The 17,646-nt window shown below is 38.7% G+C and overlaps 2 protein-coding genes across 2 annotated transcripts; one reads left to right on the top strand and one right to left on the bottom strand.

Moving 5' to 3' along the window:
* The first annotated feature begins 741 nt into the window (after positions 1 to 741).
* Positions 742 to 6,693, top strand: nptx2b (neuronal pentraxin IIb). Its single transcript, XM_072456550.1, has 5 exons — positions 742 to 1,401; positions 1,988 to 2,207; positions 2,968 to 3,212; positions 4,444 to 4,623; positions 6,399 to 6,693. The coding sequence occupies exons 1-5, from the start codon at positions 964 to 966 to the stop codon at positions 6,627 to 6,629; spliced, it is 1,314 nt and encodes a 437-aa protein (XP_072312651.1). The 5' UTR covers positions 742 to 963; the 3' UTR covers positions 6,630 to 6,693.
* Positions 6,694 to 10,409: 3,716 nt separating this feature from the next.
* Positions 10,410 to 16,917, bottom strand: tmem130 (transmembrane protein 130). Its single transcript, XM_072456200.1, has 8 exons — positions 16,825 to 16,917; positions 16,682 to 16,758; positions 16,437 to 16,608; positions 16,216 to 16,361; positions 15,986 to 16,070; positions 15,372 to 15,574; positions 11,482 to 11,588; positions 10,410 to 10,978 (listed from the first exon to the last, which is right to left on the bottom strand). The coding sequence occupies exons 1-8, from the start codon at positions 16,830 to 16,832 to the stop codon at positions 10,838 to 10,840; spliced, it is 939 nt and encodes a 312-aa protein (XP_072312301.1). The 5' UTR covers positions 16,833 to 16,917; the 3' UTR covers positions 10,410 to 10,837.
* Positions 16,918 to 17,646: the final 729 nt, after the last annotated feature.

Here is a 17,646-nt window from a genome sequence, read left to right as displayed (position 1 = left end):
CGGCCCTGTGTGTGCGCGCGCGTGTGTGTGTTTTAGACACGGCCTTGCCTTTGTTGATCCAGGTTGATGCAGATCCACTCTTAACAGTAAAACTCAAATAAAAAAAAAGATTCAGATGCTGACTGTTCCCTCTCTCTGTTGCTTGATTTGTAAAAGAAACACAAGAGCTTTAATAGTACGGTAATTTAAAAGAAAGGTCTAATTTGGCCATGATGCTATACATTTTATAATAACATAAAACATTTTTTGGGACAAAAAACGTCAGGGTCAGTATACCTGCACTGTATAAGTCAGTCACAGGAAAACAGAACTATGAATAATTTGTACCTGCCTGATCGTGACTGCCTGGAGGCTGCCATGTTCAAAGCACAGTGGTAAGCCACACCAGGCTTTATTGACCTTTAATTTCGGCTTCAGCAGCTGTAGCTCAGGCTAAGTGTTTATCATCTTCCATCCATCAGTCATCTATCATTCTCCTCTACCAATGCCCTTATCAATCTTAAAATGTGTTTTTAATAACGCATTGTGTAATAATAGGTTGTTTAGTGTTATTTTTGGCTGTTTCTTAAAATAGAACTAAATTGCAGGGAATGCGGAATTACGCACCAATATGTTAAATGAAAACATATTCGTTGAAGTGAAAATGAACACTTTGTTGTTTGAAGTGATTTAAATCGTGCAGAGGTGGCATGACACTAGTCTACTACAGCCTATCAGGGGAGGCGCACAGACACCTTTTTTGATAATCCTCTTTACTGAGTGGAGCTGTCCGGCGAGGTCTTCTTTCTTCTACTGTGACAGGAATAGTCACGTTAAACAGGCTTATGCAGACTGGCACCGAACGGATTGTCGCTTCTCATTTTTACGCGTAATGATGCGCTTCTCGTTTGGACGCGCGTCTCGGTGGCACACTTTTACGCAGCAATTTTGTAGTCTGGATTAACTTGTAAAACTGAGGGCAAAATGTTTTTCATTTGGAAGATTCTTTGCGTGTCCGTTTTGTGGAGTAGATATTTAACAGTTGGACAACCCGATGATGGGAAGCGATACATTTGCCGAACCGTACCTCTTACCGGCGATAGCACCTGTCCGGTCACATTGTTACCGGAGTTAAGCGCAGGAGGTCAAGAGGAAGAGCTAAGAAACACGGTCATGCAACTACGAGAAACTATACTTCAACAAAAAGAGACAATTACCAAACAGGTCGGCACGATAAACGAGTTGAACACCAAGCTGTCTCTTTGCGGCACCGCTACAGACGAGCGAAAGAGCTCTAAAGGGGGAGCATGGGGCAAAGAAAAGCAAAATACTATGGGAGATGTTCCTACAGATCCTAATGACACCATAGATAGTCTGGGGAAAACCATGCAAGGACTCAAAGACAGACTGGAAAACCTGGAGGTAAGTGCGTAAAGCTGTGCCTCTGTGCGTAAAGGTCAAGCAGATTCCAAATTAAGAGGATTTTTAGAAACGGTCTTATCACTGGCTCAGAAAATCATTAATTAGAGTTACACTGTTAGGTTGAATTATAGTATGTTTAGTAAGGGATTACATGTTTTGTCCAAGCTAGAACATTCCTGTTACGCATGACTGGACTCGCACCTGAGATAATCTGTCAGAATGATAACATTTACATAATATGATTCACATTTCACAAAAATAATTCTATATACTTGTGTAAAGATATTTCCAAATCTATAAATGTCAATCACGACTACATGTTCATAATAAGATACAATAAAGTGACTATATCCTATGTGTTGTATGTAATGGATACGTTTTTTTGTTTTGTTTTTTTATTAATTGATTTGTCATCAGAAGAAAATTCATCATATTTTTCTAAACATGCATTTCTCATGTTCAATCAACCTATGTATCATACAGCATAATGTGTGCATCCCCATAATGAGATTTTAATGTATTTATTTTAATTTTTGACCAAAAAATGTCACTGTCATATCACTGTCCTTGTCTCTATTCTTCTTAGCAACAGCAAATGCGGTCCAACGTTTCCGGAGCCCCCTTTCCGATGGAGCTGCGGGATCTGTTGCAGCGGAGATTGGGAGAACTGGAGAAACAGCTGCTGAAGAAAGTGAGCAGTTTGGAGACGGAGAAGACCATGCTGTCCAACGCTACGGCCGCATACAGGCAGAAGACAGAGAGCACCCTCAATGCTCTGGTGGATAGGATCAGTGAGCTAGAAAAGGGTACTGCAAGTGGCTGGAACGCATTAATGAATGTGAAGTGTGTATTTTTCTGACTGGGTGGACGGGACCGGGAAAGATGAAAGGGTGGTCTTAAGAAAGGTGTTCATTCAGAAATATAAGAGAGGCTTCCATGATGGCTGCGTATGACTCACAGCCTTATAGATATAGAGCTATGATATAAGTAGCACATTCACTAATGGACTGGATGTAAGAAAAGGCACTCAATGAATTGGATCGAATAGTCTACATGAAGTTGTAAAATACGTTTCTTTCCTCAGCAAAAACGGTGTGTGAAAGGAGCACTATTTAAGATTTTTGGTGGAAAATCAAAAACCTTCCATGGAGATGGAGATTGTTTTGCCTGGAAGGCTCCTCAAAATTGCATAATCAAGTTACAACAAAACAAGTATTTTTTGGCAATAAAAATGTCTGCATTAAATACATGAAAGATTGATCAGTTTATAATATATTGGAACATTCCAGGCCAAGCATTCTCATGTGGCAAGCATAAAACTTACAAAACCTACATCTTTAATATACAAAAAAATATGGAAATAGAAAAACCAAGGCTGTGGTAACTACTCGCAAGTAAAAACTAGTGAACTCCAACAGTAAATAATTCCAAGGTAAATCTCCAAATATATATACATTAGCCTATTATGTCATATTTGTTTGTGTTTGCATTTTTTATATCATTTTTAATTTTACTGTGAGGAGAGACATTTGAACAGCACCATCAAATGTAAATTGTTTTCTCCAGGAGGCGGAGACTTCAAATCCCCCGAACAGTTCAAGTTGTCCCTCCCCCAGCGCACCAACTATCTTTATGGACGTATTACCAAAAGCCTGCCAGAGATGTACGCCTTCACTCTGTGCATGTGGATTAAGTCCAGTGCCAGCCCGGGTATCGGCACACCTTTCTCCTATGGCGTCCCCGGCCAGGCCAATGAGATAGTGCTGATCGAGTGGGGCAACAACCCGATAGAGCTGCTGATAAATGACAAGGCAAGTATATTTAAGTGTAAATATGATAGATTATTGCAAAAATGCTCATTTCCATTTTTAGCCCCGTAGCAGGTCAAATAGAAGACAATTACAAAACATTACAAGATTAAAACGACACAGAACAGTAAGAGGCTGGTTAAAAGTGCTCACAGACTTTTCTTTCACATTTTGAAGTGCAATTTGAAAGAGGACAGTGATGGACATTCTCTGTTTGAAAGGCTGGTCCAATTATGAGTCCCTTTGACAGTGAGCACAGTTTTTCCTAATGTGGTGCATCTTTGTGGAACCTTACAGTCCCCTTGAGCCGTGGCCCTGGTGCCCTCTCACTCACAGTCTTTGGTTTCATGAAGTCCTTCAAAGGGAGGAGGGCTAAAACTGATTAAACTGTATTTATGTATTGCAGTGGTGAAATGAGTTAAGTTTTTTCATCCAAAACTTGTATTACCATTTAAAAAAAGATATTCCATGTTTGAGAGTTGTGCCAGCTGAGAGCGAGGTCAAACAATACTAAAATTCATGGTGTGCAAAAACAAGCAGCATTCAGTGTCATTAAGAATCTTATATGTCAAAAATGTAATACATCAAAATTTACTGTGTGCATGATCCTTCTGATGGGTTTTTAAAAGTTACGTTTGGATCCAAAGTCAGGCCCACCTTGGGCTGCTGAAGTTTATGAACATCAGATGCTGCAGATGCATTTAACAGTAAACCTGAGGCCTTGACCCACTTATAGAGTTGAAAGAGAAGCACAAGAACAATGGTTAAACCCTTGCTTGAACTGTTTTGGTACATTCATTTCTGTCGGTAGATTAGCAGGAGTAGAAGTATTAGTGATACTAGTAGCACTTAATCAGTGGTAGAAGGTGGTTGTGAAATGCGTAAAAGTAAGTAAACGTTTTTAAGTACGCATGCATATTTCACACAGATTTGGAGAACTGATCCAATCAATTTCTAATCAATTTTAGGTTTATATTTTTGTTTACTCATAGTTTGAGCTTAAACTCAAAACCTTTAGGCAGAATCTCACAATCAAAGTCCTAAAAAAAAACTCCTCCAATATGTGACACTGCTTTTAATTTTCTGTCCTGTTCAAAAAAGTACAGATGCTTGCTCTCAAATGTAGTGAAGTAAAATGTATCCACAGTAAAAATAATTGAAGTATACTAAAGATACCTGATAATGATTCAATAACGATTCCAATAGCGATTGTGCAAATCTTTTTGGACTGCAGGTTGCCCAGTTGCCCATAGAGGTGCGGGATGGAAAGTGGCACCACATTTGTGTATCCTGGACCACGCGGGATGGCCAGTGGGACGCTTATCAGGACGGAGATAAGATCGGGACTGGGGAAAATCTGGCAGCCTGGCACCCCATCAAACCTGGAGGAGTCATCATCCTGGGGCAAGAGCAGGTCTGTTGAAAGAATATGCTACTATGATGCATGCCTTTTCTGTAGTAGCAGTAGTAGTAATCGTAGTAGTTGTAAAGCAGTGTTGGTACCAGAAGACTAGTTTTGAGTAACAATTTTATGGTACAGTATTTAGTGGTATTCAGAATACAGTTACTTTCTTAAAATCAAAGAAATACTGTACTTTGTGCTATTTGATCATGCAAGTTTGGCTTGAAACTGCAAGAATCATTAATAAAACACAAAACACAGCTCTTTTATATGTGCCATTGTTCCTTCTCAATGATAAATAAATGCACAGCAAATGGTGCAACAAACATAAAGTTGTTTTAATCCTTTGTGGCAATTTTATTATGTATTGCAATTGTATTTAATGCAGGTATTAAGTTTTCTGTAACTAAGTACATTTTCAAAGTAAGGTTCCCACCAGTATTTACTGTAAATTACTGTAGTGGGTGTAGCAAGTACTTTAAAGTGGTAGTAACAGTAGTAATAGTAGATCTTATATTTATCATTGTAGTTGATTTGCCAGAAATGTTATAGCTGCAAGTGATTTACCTTGATTCCACATCCCACATACAGGCAGTATCTGCACTTTTAAGTTTTTAAATTCAATTGGAATGTGAAACTCTAATGTAAATGTAACATGCCAGCTCTGAACAGACTTTGTTGACTTGATTTGAAGCCAAACACTTCAGACAGCCATGTCAAGTGGCTCCTGTAATAAGCAATGTTATTTATGCAGGGCCTTGGTGATAACCAGATGAGAAATTCAACTAGAACAGTAATAAGAAGGTGGCATGATACCCAGCTAGATAAGAGCCTTATTAAAACAATCACACTGAGCTTCCAATAATACATTTGAAGATTGCGATTGCGATTGCAAAGAGCAGTTTGCAATTTCAATGTATATTTTGATGCCATTTTTCAGTACTTATACAGTCACAATGGAGTAAAATGTTTTTCCCTGTAGTTTTGTGACAGAACATGTAAAAAATATATGTTGTATTGAGCGTAATGAGCAATACGACGCATTGGACATGCAATCTTCTTTTCATTTGCAACCGTGCTCTATGAATGAGCTTTGGTAATTAAGGCTCATGTGTGTTAATTCATGTGTACTTAAGAGTAATATAACCAGAGGTGGGTAGTACTCATGCATTTACTCAAGAACATTTATTTGAGAAGCATTTAAATATAATTGAGTAGTATTCACATTTCTTTTACGTCTACTTAATAGTAGTAATATATTTGACTGTGTAAAAGTACTTTAACATGCATAAAGGAAAACCTAAAAGTGACTAAAGCTATGTTGACAATATAAAATTATTTGAACATTTGGGGGCCAATTAGGTTCATTATATCTTGTTGTACCTGTAGTAGCCGTTTAAATCAGCTGAGCAGACATGTGAAACTCCTGGGGAAGGCCAAAATATATCAAGGTACTACAATAAAATAAACACAGGTCTGACCATAAGAATTCTGCCTGTTTTTGTGGTCTATCCTGAAAATGCCAGATTTTATTTATTTACAGTAGTTGAGTAGTAGTTTCACCAAATGCTTTTTTACACAACTATTACTGTTGAAGTAACAGTACTCTTACTTGACAACACTACCCACGTCTGATTATACCTTAACTTGGAGTAATAAAAGTACAATTGATGGTAAGGGAAACAGAATGGAACTTTCTATCTCATTATAAAACATTGAGCTATTTGTCTTTAAATGTTATCTTTTAATATGATATAATTGACTCTTTTATCCATGTTCACCTTCAGGATGTGGTGGGGGGCCGGTTCGACGCTGGACAGGCCTTTGTGGGGGAGCTGAGTCAGGTCAACATCTGGGACCGCATTCTCAAGCCCTCTGAGATCCAGACTATGGCCAACTGCAGCGCTTACCTGCCCGGGAACATAATCTCGTGGTTGGTCAGTAATGTGGAGGTGTTCGGGAGGGGGGCGTTCAAGAAACCTCTGGAGATGTGTCAGGAGAGGCTTCCCAAAGCTTAACGTGATACAGTGCAATCTGCTAATCCTGGCACTGCGGTAAATCTATGGTCATGTTGTTGTTTTTTTGTTGTTTTGGAGACTTTCAGATCCCAAGACTAGAAATCGATTAAAAAAAAAAGCAATAGCCAATCCCTTATAATTCAAATATCATTTTGTTTTGTTCTTTTTAGGATCCAGAGCAGCCAATGGCCAATAAGCTCTGCTGACATTTTGAGGGGCCGATTTAGGTAATTTACCCTAATTTCAATTGTAATAAACTATTTGACAGGACGGTGCAGTGTCAAATGGGGATAATAAGACTGGGGAAGGACAGGCAGTAAATTGTCAAACACATGCTGTGACCTGCCCCACACAGCAGGCATATGTGCTATCCACTTGACCACAAGTGGCAGTGGACTTACATTTAGCGTATTAAAACAAAGCACCGCATAATTTTGTCAGGTGGTCATCTCTCAAACAAAACAATCTTCACTCGTGTTAAGGATGATAATACCAGCAGATGGCTTAGTTAATTTCATCTGTTTGAAAGTTGGAACTGTTGGAAAGAAGTTTGCAATATTTTTCATCTGCCTTCCTTAGACACCCAAGTGAAAGAAAGTTTAGCAGCTTTAATAGCTTTTATTTAGTCCCACCAGGATAATGCCTTCACCTCCTGACCTCCCACTCACAGACTCACAGTCCTCAAACAGACAGTAGTGGACATGTGACGTGCTGTTGCGTGTTATGTGGGAAGAAAAGATTAGAGGTCTGCACTAATGTTATGGCTCTGTCTTAACCAGGCAAATGGGCTTAATGTCATTATCAGTGAAGGACCTTCTCTTGATTTACCTTATTACACATATTAAAACATCAATTTAACTCCCATATCTATCAACTGGTGCATTGGTTTCTTAGTTTATATGATTAAGTGATTCTGTACAGTACTTTGCCTTTAATATTTCAAATGTCAAAAATGAACTGCTTTGTGGTGATATAGTTTAAAGGATAACATTTTGCATTTTTGAGTAATCCTGTATGGTTCTGCATTCGAGGCTTGTTTTCACCTACCCCTATCTCCGCATACTGCTCTGTACTTTCCTCCAAATATTTAAAAAATCAGACAGTTAAAAAATGTCACATTGACATTTTCTGAAATAAAAAAACTTAAATGACAATCTGCTGTTTGCTCCAGAGAAATAACACTATGAAGAGGCAGTGCTTGAAGTCAGTTTTGAAGAATCCGTTTCTATTATTCAGTCGTTATGTATCAATATTGTAGTTTACACTTGACAAAAGGTCAAATAATAATAATAATAATACTCAGTTGACGTTTAATACTGAATGACTGATAAATGCAGTGTACTTTGTCTTGTGTAAGTTGTGGGCTACCAAATAGCTTGATATATTTGTTAAAAACAGAAAGACAAATGTACATTGATCGTGCAGGACCAGTGTGACCGTGAATTAAACAGGTTTTATAGCGGTTACATGAAAAGAGAAAGCGTGTGATCGGACACTGGTGAAGAGCTAATGGTGCAGGGAAGACTTGCTTTATCAATCAAACAATAGTGAATGTGCAGTTGTATTGTTTTACCTCATTATTGGAGTCTACTTTCCCTTCATAGTATAAATAATGATGTAATTTTTGTGAATTGGACAAAGCTTGTCTCAACTTTTGTGTGATCTATTTTTTTACGCAAATGTCTTTTTGTGGCCTTCTCATGTACATTTATTTAAGTGCCCTGAAATGTGAATAAAATATACTGCCAATAAACAATATGTGCTGCAATGTATACTGACTTAATGTTGTATTCATTTCTACCGGTAATTATCATTTAGATGTGGGATATTTAGCATACAGCTGCTCTGACTGTAGACATATGGCAGACTGTGGATCGAATAGGTGTTTGAGGTAAGTGACAAGAGCGTTTAGCACACACAGGCCGGACACAGGGCGTAACACAACAGGTGTCCAGGGCGGAATTAGCAACACTTAGCAGATAAAATAGGTCAAAGGTCGCCCGGGACACGGCTTCAGACTGACACCTAACATCAAAACACTAATGCAAATTACACTGGCTGCTAAGGATCAACCGATATGTTTGTTTGGTTGTTTTTTTCATGGCTGATACGGCACCAATATTGTAAAATCTGGAAAAAACAATGGCCCATATTTTGAGGCCAATGGGTCAATAGGTTTTTGTCCCTTAAAAAATTACAAGGTATACAATATAAATTAAATTAATGTAAATACACTGTACTGCTCTATATATGAATATCATCATTATTAAAAACCTGAATACTTTTCTTTGATTTTAGATGTCCACAGCCCTGTTTACCTACACACCTTTTAATGCATGATAGTCTGAGCATCCACTTAGCACTAGATTTGTCAAATAAGATCCTTTTGACAAACAAAATATCTACCAATGCTGCTGCTTTTTCTGGCCCCACCAACTTATATTTGACTTTCATGGCCAGCCAAAAATATACCGTACATACTTCTCCCCTTCTTCCAAAAGATATAAGATTGTCTGTATAGAATATACAGGGAGAATGAGTCTGAATCCCTGACAGATGTAGAGTGAAATGGGGAGAGAGAGGGGAGGGACATTCAAAGGGGTCTTACTTGCGATGCTGAGGTGGTAACAACCACATAACGCCTTAAGCCACTACACCACAGACAAGTTTAGTGAAGAGAAATAAAGTGGCCCAGATTACAGATTTTGGTTTCAACAACACTGTTTAACCATAACCAGGCTAAAATGCTAAAAAGCTAAAAAAAAAGCTGAAATGTTATATATATTTTCGTTTTTTTTTTTGGTTTCGGACAACATTTTGGGATGTATGTATTTTGACATGCATTTGACAGATGAAACTATTACTGAAGACTGAAATACAGTGTTTTCCACTGCAGAACTGACATGGAGGAAACTAATTCAGTGTGAATTATACTCTCCCATGTGGAGCATACAGTATTTTCCAAGTAGGACATTTTATACCATTTATTTTCAGAAGATGATGAGTAAGGTTTGTAATAGAGGCTTTGCGTGGATGCTATAGGTCGGTCTACATCCGGCCATTAGTGTCAGTCAATAACAGCCACAAACACTGTCATTATGTGGAGACAGCAGTGCTCTTCAGCGAGGTTGCCCAGAAAATTTTCTGTCTTTTGTTTATTTCAATACATGCCAAATTAGAAAGCCGAGCATTTGACTCAAACAGGACTAAACAGCATTTCAACATACTATATTGGCTCTGAACGGTCCAAGGTCGTTGCTGGGGCAGTGTTCCTTTAGCAGAGCCAACTCCCCACTGCATATGTGACAACTGGCATCCGTCAAACAACTCATGACAAACCAATATTAATAACACTATGGCATCTCAAGCAGAGCACAGGCTGTCATTAATGATCTGCTCAAGGCACAATATACAAATGCACTGTGAGGAATTCAAGGTGACAGCATAAAGGCATTCAGAGCTATTTAAAGTTTGTCAGTTAAAATATTGAATAGCAGGAGATGAAAGGTATGTATTGTATGTTGCATTTTAAAGACTGAGGGAGATAATGTTGGTTGTATTACTGTAGGCACTTATAAGTCTTCAGTAAAATCCTTACTTGTAAAAAGGTTTTGACATTACACACACACACAAAAACCACACACAATATAATTCAGACTATAACAAACTAACCTAGATGTCACCATGGATTTTACTGGTGTTTATCTCAGTGTTTCCCGAAATGAGGTGATTCATTGTAAGTGGTACTATAAAAACTGCCGTGTGTTGTTTGTGTGAGTTGTGTTTGTCCTGTTTTAAAAATGGCCATTAAAAACGTATCCACTCGAAAAGTTACACGTGTACCTTGAAATTTCCGCGAAGCCGCTGCTCCTTGGCCTGACTTGACATATTATGATTGTTAATGATCATAAATAAGTCAACAGCCTCATCTAGTCACGGTGAGACTGTGTTGACTGTCATTGTTTTAAACATGACCTTCACTGAGGCAATGAATTTCTTATGAGTCCATTTGAATGTCAGACGGAGCTTAGTGATTTATTCATCGATTGCTGTCCTATGTTATTATGAGGTCTACACAAGTTTACAGTTTACAATACATCGGTAGGTACAGTTAAATAGATACAGTATTCCTAGTTCTAATCTATAAATGACTTATTATGATAAGCACTATAGTATGATGAAATGTGCCACAGCAGTGTATCTTAAACTTAAGAAGAGTACTGGGATCCGTACTGGAAAAGCAGTGGGTGCTTCTCCTCTTTGCTCTTGTTGAAGAAGTTGAACATGATCTGGCTTTGAGTTTCTGAGTCCAGGCTCTTCAAGAAGGTGGCATTACTGGAAGCGGCAATCTGCAACAGACACACACAAACCACCGGATGTGAAATCATCAGCTAAAACTAATACTTATACAAATCCTATGGAATAGAATTAATATGATATTGTGCCCTTATACATCAGAATTTAGGGGTTATGTATAAATAGGACAATAACATTATTATTTGTTCTGTGGTTACCAACAAAAATTAACTTTTCCTTCCATCCATCCATCCATTTTCTACCACTTGTTCCCTTTCGGGGTCGCGGGTGACTGGAGCCTATCCTAGTGACTTCGGGCCTTAGGCGGGGTACACCCTGGACAGTAGCCAACTTGTCGCAGGGTTACTTTTCCTTCCATACACACTAAATATACTTTTCTGTTTCACAATATTTATCATTCTCGTCTACAGTCATCTTTCTCAAACACATTTGAATAATCTAGATATTACAGCAACAACTATATTAGAAAATTGTACAAGAACAGATTAACTAAAAAAAAAAAAAATCACATATTTATATAGATTTTAAATGGTACCGTTGTTCTGCTGAGACGGCGAGGGCGGCAGGCGATGACTGCGATGAAAGAGAAAGTAGCCACAAGAACTGCGGCACAGGCCAGGATAAATATAAAGTGAGCATTGTCTGCAAAGATACAATAAACAGATATTTAGCCCTTTGTCTGAACTTTGACATTTCAAATATCCGTCTGTACAGAGAGCATGTGTTCTCTGTTGTGTTAGCTGATAGGATTTTCTCTTTGTGGGCACAGCTCTGAGAAGAAGTAAGTAAGTAAGTAAGCCCTGCACATAAAACATACTTTTGTGTAATGGGGCAAACCATATGACACACATGACATGACCTGTTGGACTAGGAGTTGTAAATAAAGGGGATGACACCGGCAGAATGGGAAGTACTTTTCATTAAAATCTCTTACACATACACCATAATCATTTTCTTACAATGAAATAACCCATGTTCAACTTGCCCAAAAAGTTTGAAAATGTATTTTATTATGTAAATGATTATTTCAAAATACTACATCAGGGTAGTATTTAACGTAATTTTCCAGAGGACCAGATTTTTCAGAGGACCAAGTCCTCTGGGCCTGAGGTGCACAACATGCCACTGTAACAACATTTTGGGTCGTACAAAATATCCCCAACACTGTTTCAATAATCAATTAATACAATAAATAATAACTGATAAATTCAATTTTTTGGAGAAATAACTTACACAATGCTTTACCAATATTGTTTGGCAAAATTGCCCATTCAGTTATGAACCTAGGCTTGCTTAAACTAGGACTAGACTAGGAGGTCTGAACCAGACTAACCTTGAATCAAACAAGCACTAAACACAAGACCAAACCAGATCTAATCTAGTGCTAACCCAGAATTAAACCAGCAAACAAGATTTTTTTTTTTTTGATGTTTGGAAGATGAGTTGGGGGCCGATTAAATTGCGTGGAGGTTCTGATGTTGAATAGCCTTGTACTACATAGACGTAGTTTACATGGGCACAATCAATTGAGCCCAGCAACACACAGTCCACTCAGCCCCTCATCTCAGACATGGCTGAATTCCTTGATTTTCACTGTTCACTCAGACTGAAGTGGAACTAACATTTCGAAATGGTACATGAGTTGTCTGAATCTGACACAGTCACATTTAGAGTCAGGCCTATCATACATAAGATGTTCTAACAGACAAGGTTATAACAGACATTCATTGGCTCGAGCCGTTCCATTCCATGGAATGAGGCGAGTCTTTGTTCTTGCCAGGTTTTTTATTATTATTATTATTATTATTATTATTATTATTATCATTATTATTCTTTCATGGTCATTTTGCCACAACTCGGGCATTTTAGACCCCCTGAACATTGATGCAAGTCACACATGGGGACATAGAGTTTGGGCCTAGTTTGGGCTCGGCCCAAACTCCAAATAAAATGGAGGTTGCGAGAACGCCCGTCGCAACAGTGCCGACTAGTACAAATAAGAAAAAACATGAAACGCTTAATTTTTGGCCTAGGCAAGTGAAACTTGGGACAGTGATAGAGCTACCTGTGACGAGTAAACACACATCATCGCTCTATGATAAACAGGAAGTTCTCTCTTTCCTTCTTTCTCTTTCTTTCTCTCTCTTCTCGCTCTCTCCTCTCTCTTGCTCTTTATTTCTCTCTCTCCCTCTCTCCTTCTCTCTCTCTTTCTTTCTTTATCTCCTCTCTCTCTCTCTCTTTCTCTCTCTTTCTCTCCATCTCTCTCTCTTTCTCTTTCCCTCTCTCTCTTTCTCTCGCTCCTCTCCCTCTCTCTTTCTATCTCTCTCTCTCGGCTTTTTCTAGAGCAGATGTCACAGCCCTTTCGTGTGTCTGCTTACGCGGACGACATCCCACTGGTCATTGTTGGGCATTTGGATGTGGTGAACTTACAGCAGAGGCTGTGCCTCATCTGCCTGTGTAAACTAGGATAAACTAGGATAAATGTGAAGGTTATGCCATGTTGAATCAAAGTGGCGCCGCCACTTTTGACAATTTTTTTTCTAAATCGTTCTTGTCTTAGGTTTTTTGTCCGATCGAGCTCCAAACAACACTTTTTGCATCTAAAGACATTGAAATTGAGTAAATATTCCCCCCAAAAATTTGATTCCTTACGGTCTCCGCGTAACACGCCCTAAAAAAACGCTTAATTTCCTGTTTTTTCAGGGACAAGTCACGCCTAATGGAATTGGTCTACGGAGCTCATATTTCACTCACTAATGCGTCTGATTGGAAATAATTAATACCCATGTAACAAATTTAATCTATAGCGCCCCCTACCCATTGTGTGAAAAACTCAACTTTGTCTGATTTGTTTGAAACTCATGGGTTATATTCTCCTCAAGACGCCATGAAAAAAGTGCATTGCAGATATTGTGAATTTTCACAATTGACCAGCAGGAGCGCAATTAATGCCTTCACTTCCTCTTCCTCTTTTATTTTGATGGAACATTTCCTCTCGTGCTGTGGTCTTAGCATTAGCGTTAGCATCAGCGTTAGCGGCGGGTCTCTGTTGCTAGGTGACGAGGCACTGGCATGGGCACAGGGAGGAGGGGAATAAAGTCTTTAGACTTTATTCTTTCGACTTTATTCTTTCGACTTTATTCTTTAGGCTTTATTCTTTCGACTTTATTCTTTGGACTTCATTCTTTCGACTTTATTCTTTAGACTTCATTCTTTAGGCTTCATTCTTTAGACTTCATTCTTGTTGTTGTTGTTGTTGTTTTATGGCGGTTGGCATCCAAGTGTTGCATTACCGCCAGACTTTATTCCTCAGACTTTGTCGTAGACCTCAGACTCTGTCGTAGTCCGTAAAAGTACTCCTTCCATTGCTTTGGTGTTACAAAGCCCATGAGGTCATGATATGTCTTTGTGACTAGAATAGTTGTTGTTGTTTCAGAGACCAACCGGCTTTATTCCAGGGAGACTCTTCTTCACCTTCCTCTCCTTCTTTGACGTTCGGTGCTTCCACCGTACAGCTTTATTCTTTAGGCTTCATTCTATAGGCTTTAATATTTCCACTGATGTCGCTGCTTGGTAGCCGTGCGTCTACGAGACTGGACGAGGACAGGAGACCACCCCCACCCCAGAAGATTCTTTAGACTTTATTATTTTTGCCACAACTCAGCTTTGTAACACCAAAGCAATGGAAGGAGTTCTTTTACGGACTACGACAGTCTGAGGACTACGAAAAGTCTGAGGAATAAAGTCTGGCGGTAATGCAACAATTGGATGCCAACCGCCATAAAACAACAACAACAACAACAACAACAACAACAACAACAACTCAGGTATTTTTGACCCCCTGAACATCAATGAAAAGTCCCGGGTCACAGAGGCTCTCTCTCTTTCTCCCTGCTCAGGTCTGCGTTCAGCACGATCTTGCATTTTGTCAGGACAAACTACTATTTGAATCGCAGACTACGCAATCATCAACGGTGAATTACTGAGCGTCGTTTGGTATGCCGCAAAAACGCAGCAGAAAACATGGAGGCGTGGGAAGGCGGTCGCGCGGGAAGGCGGTCGCGCGGGAAGGCGGTCGCGCGGGAGGCAAGAGCCATCATCTCACACCTTTAGGAGTAGCTTTGATACGGTCACATGTTATGTCAATGAGAATTCTTCCTGTTCTGGTAAACTCGAAAAATAGCCATTATTCTGTGTTAAACACAATCCTAATAAATACACTCTAATCACAAATGACCTACACGTTATAAAAACAATGTTATGTGAAATGCTTGTTTTTACATCCTTGTCTAATTAAGATAATGTGGTATTTGAAACTAATTGAATATGGAGACAACAAGTCATCATGTGCATCATGAGTTTCTAATCCATCTTTTCATCTCTCTGCAAATGAAAAGTGCCTGAGGTGAGGTGTGTCCCACTCACTGTTCCTCTTCACAAACAGGCTGAAGGAGGTCTGCAGTTTGCTAATGTCGTTGCGGACACTGATGTCCAGACAGTACACGCCTGTGGAGGTGAAGGTGTGGTTGAGCCAAAGGGTGTTCTCATAGAGCATAGTCAGGGTGCAGCCGCCGTACGGGTCAGGGACACAGTTAGGCAGGAAACGCCAACAGACCCACATGGGGGGACTGTAGAAAGCAATCAGATCCAATTACAGAACTGGGCGAAATGGCAAATAAATTCATAAATATTTTTCTTGTATTGGTCGATCAGTATTTTTTCTTGTTAAAGACAAATACATGTGGCTTTCAATCTTAATGTCATGAACATAAACATGACAAACTTTGATTCAGTGGTATTTAATGCAAAATAGTCTGTAGACTGGCAGTAGTTTGAATAAAGCAACAAGCATACAGAACGTTTCTGAAATTATTATTAAATATGAATTGCACAGCCCTAATTTATCAGTCAAAAGAACAATGGGTTATACCAACCAAGCAGTTCTTTCTTTTTGTTATGCATGGTCACATATTATTTCACTCTGATGTTTTGAACTTTAGTCATTTTTTGTAAATATTAAAATTGAGGATTCTGCTTACCTTCCATCCACATGAACAGCCAAACTGCTGTTCTGGGAAACTTCATAGTCAGAAGGCCCCTTCAGCTCAATATGTTTGATGGCATCTAGACAGTTTAATTTACATTTTACATGAAGTATTCAGTATTTCTGAAGTATACATTTCAATTTTGTTGGGAGTTTTATATTTCTAATGTATGAAAAACACAAGTTAGTAAGTTTGAATGCCATGCATGTCAAAGCACTACATACCGAGCACTGTCACGTCCATGGAATACACTCCTGACGTTTGTGGCGCAGTTTGATTTGCACCGTCTCCAATTTTAAGCCTCAATGTGTAGTTTCCAGATGCTGCATAATGATACCTCACTACTGGCTCTGTCCCTTGAATCACTTCTCTGTAAAATAAAGAACAAAATTAAATGTTTACATAGAAATATTGCAACTGAATTTACAACAATCCATAATTTTACCCATTTCCCAAGTCCCATGTGTAAGAGAACTTAGCGTCAGTGAAATTCTTCTGAGGATCAAACAATTCAAACATTGTTTCGGTGGGAATATATGAAGCCAGTTCTCCAGCGTTTCTCACATAAGTGGCATTTCCATCCATTTGATAGAAGACTAACTTTCCTGCAATGTTTTCTGTATGACATAGATCATAAAGTTAAACATCTGCATTATTTAAAAAAAAAATACAATTCAAATGACACACTACCCAATTCTGTGAATGGATCTACTGCATCTGCCACACCCAGCCACATCAAAACAGCCATCAGGGCCCAAGCAACATTTCTGCAAATTAAAAAGGAAGTTAATAGTCATTCTAGGTAGGCTAGGTTAGTTAAAACCTATATTTACCTTGCCATGTCTGCTTTTCCGCTCACAAGAAACAAACCACAGTAGAAATGGTGTAAAACATGTAAGTAGAGAGACAAAACATGGGAGTAATTGATGATGAGGATGAGACCTCCCTATTGGTCTGTGAGATACTGAGCTCAAAAAGCTTGAAATTGTCACCATGCGTATCAATCATGTGGTCAGCACACAACATGCAGCTTTTGAAGGCTAAGCTTCATATGGGTCACATTCCGATCCAAACCAATGTGGGATGGAATTATAAAGATAGAAACAGGCATGTAAAAGTAATGTAAAATACTTACAGACTAATATACAGATATATGGGCAAGAGCGATGTACCTAAGTAGTGTGGTACAGACATTATCCACAGGGGGGTGCAAATGCCTCATGTATAAAGCGTCAGGTTACGACAGAGGCTCGGACTGTGGACAGGGAGGGGTATTTAGTTTTTCAGTTCTTATACCGTTGATTATGCTTTTTTAAATGTATTGTTGCATATGGATAGCCATTTATTTAGGCTAAATATATATTTTAAAATAATAACAAAGACCAAATGTAAGGGGACTCCAATTCAAAATATCCTTATTAAAATTCTAAAACTACTTGTCAAATAAGGTACAACTACACTGCAGATTTGTACGCTTACGTACAAGTAAAATTTCAAATAAAAACAAATATAATGTCTTGCTAATGTAAAGTAATATAGTGGGATGAGGAGATACAGAGCAAAGATGAAATGGTAGCTGTGATATCAGGTTGTCTCTATTGGCCACATGAGGGTGAGTGGTGGTACATAATACAGTCATTCCCAAACTTTGCCCT

Source organism: Eucyclogobius newberryi, unplaced genomic scaffold (assembly GCF_026437365.1).
Source record: "Eucyclogobius newberryi isolate DKJ021-1_F unplaced genomic scaffold, fEucNew1.0.hap1 SCAF_20, whole genome shotgun sequence".
Lineage (NCBI taxonomy): Eukaryota > Metazoa > Chordata > Actinopteri > Gobiiformes > Gobiidae > Eucyclogobius > Eucyclogobius newberryi.
Note: the sequence above shows the minus strand (reverse complement) of the source record. Positions and strands in the feature narration are given on the sequence as shown.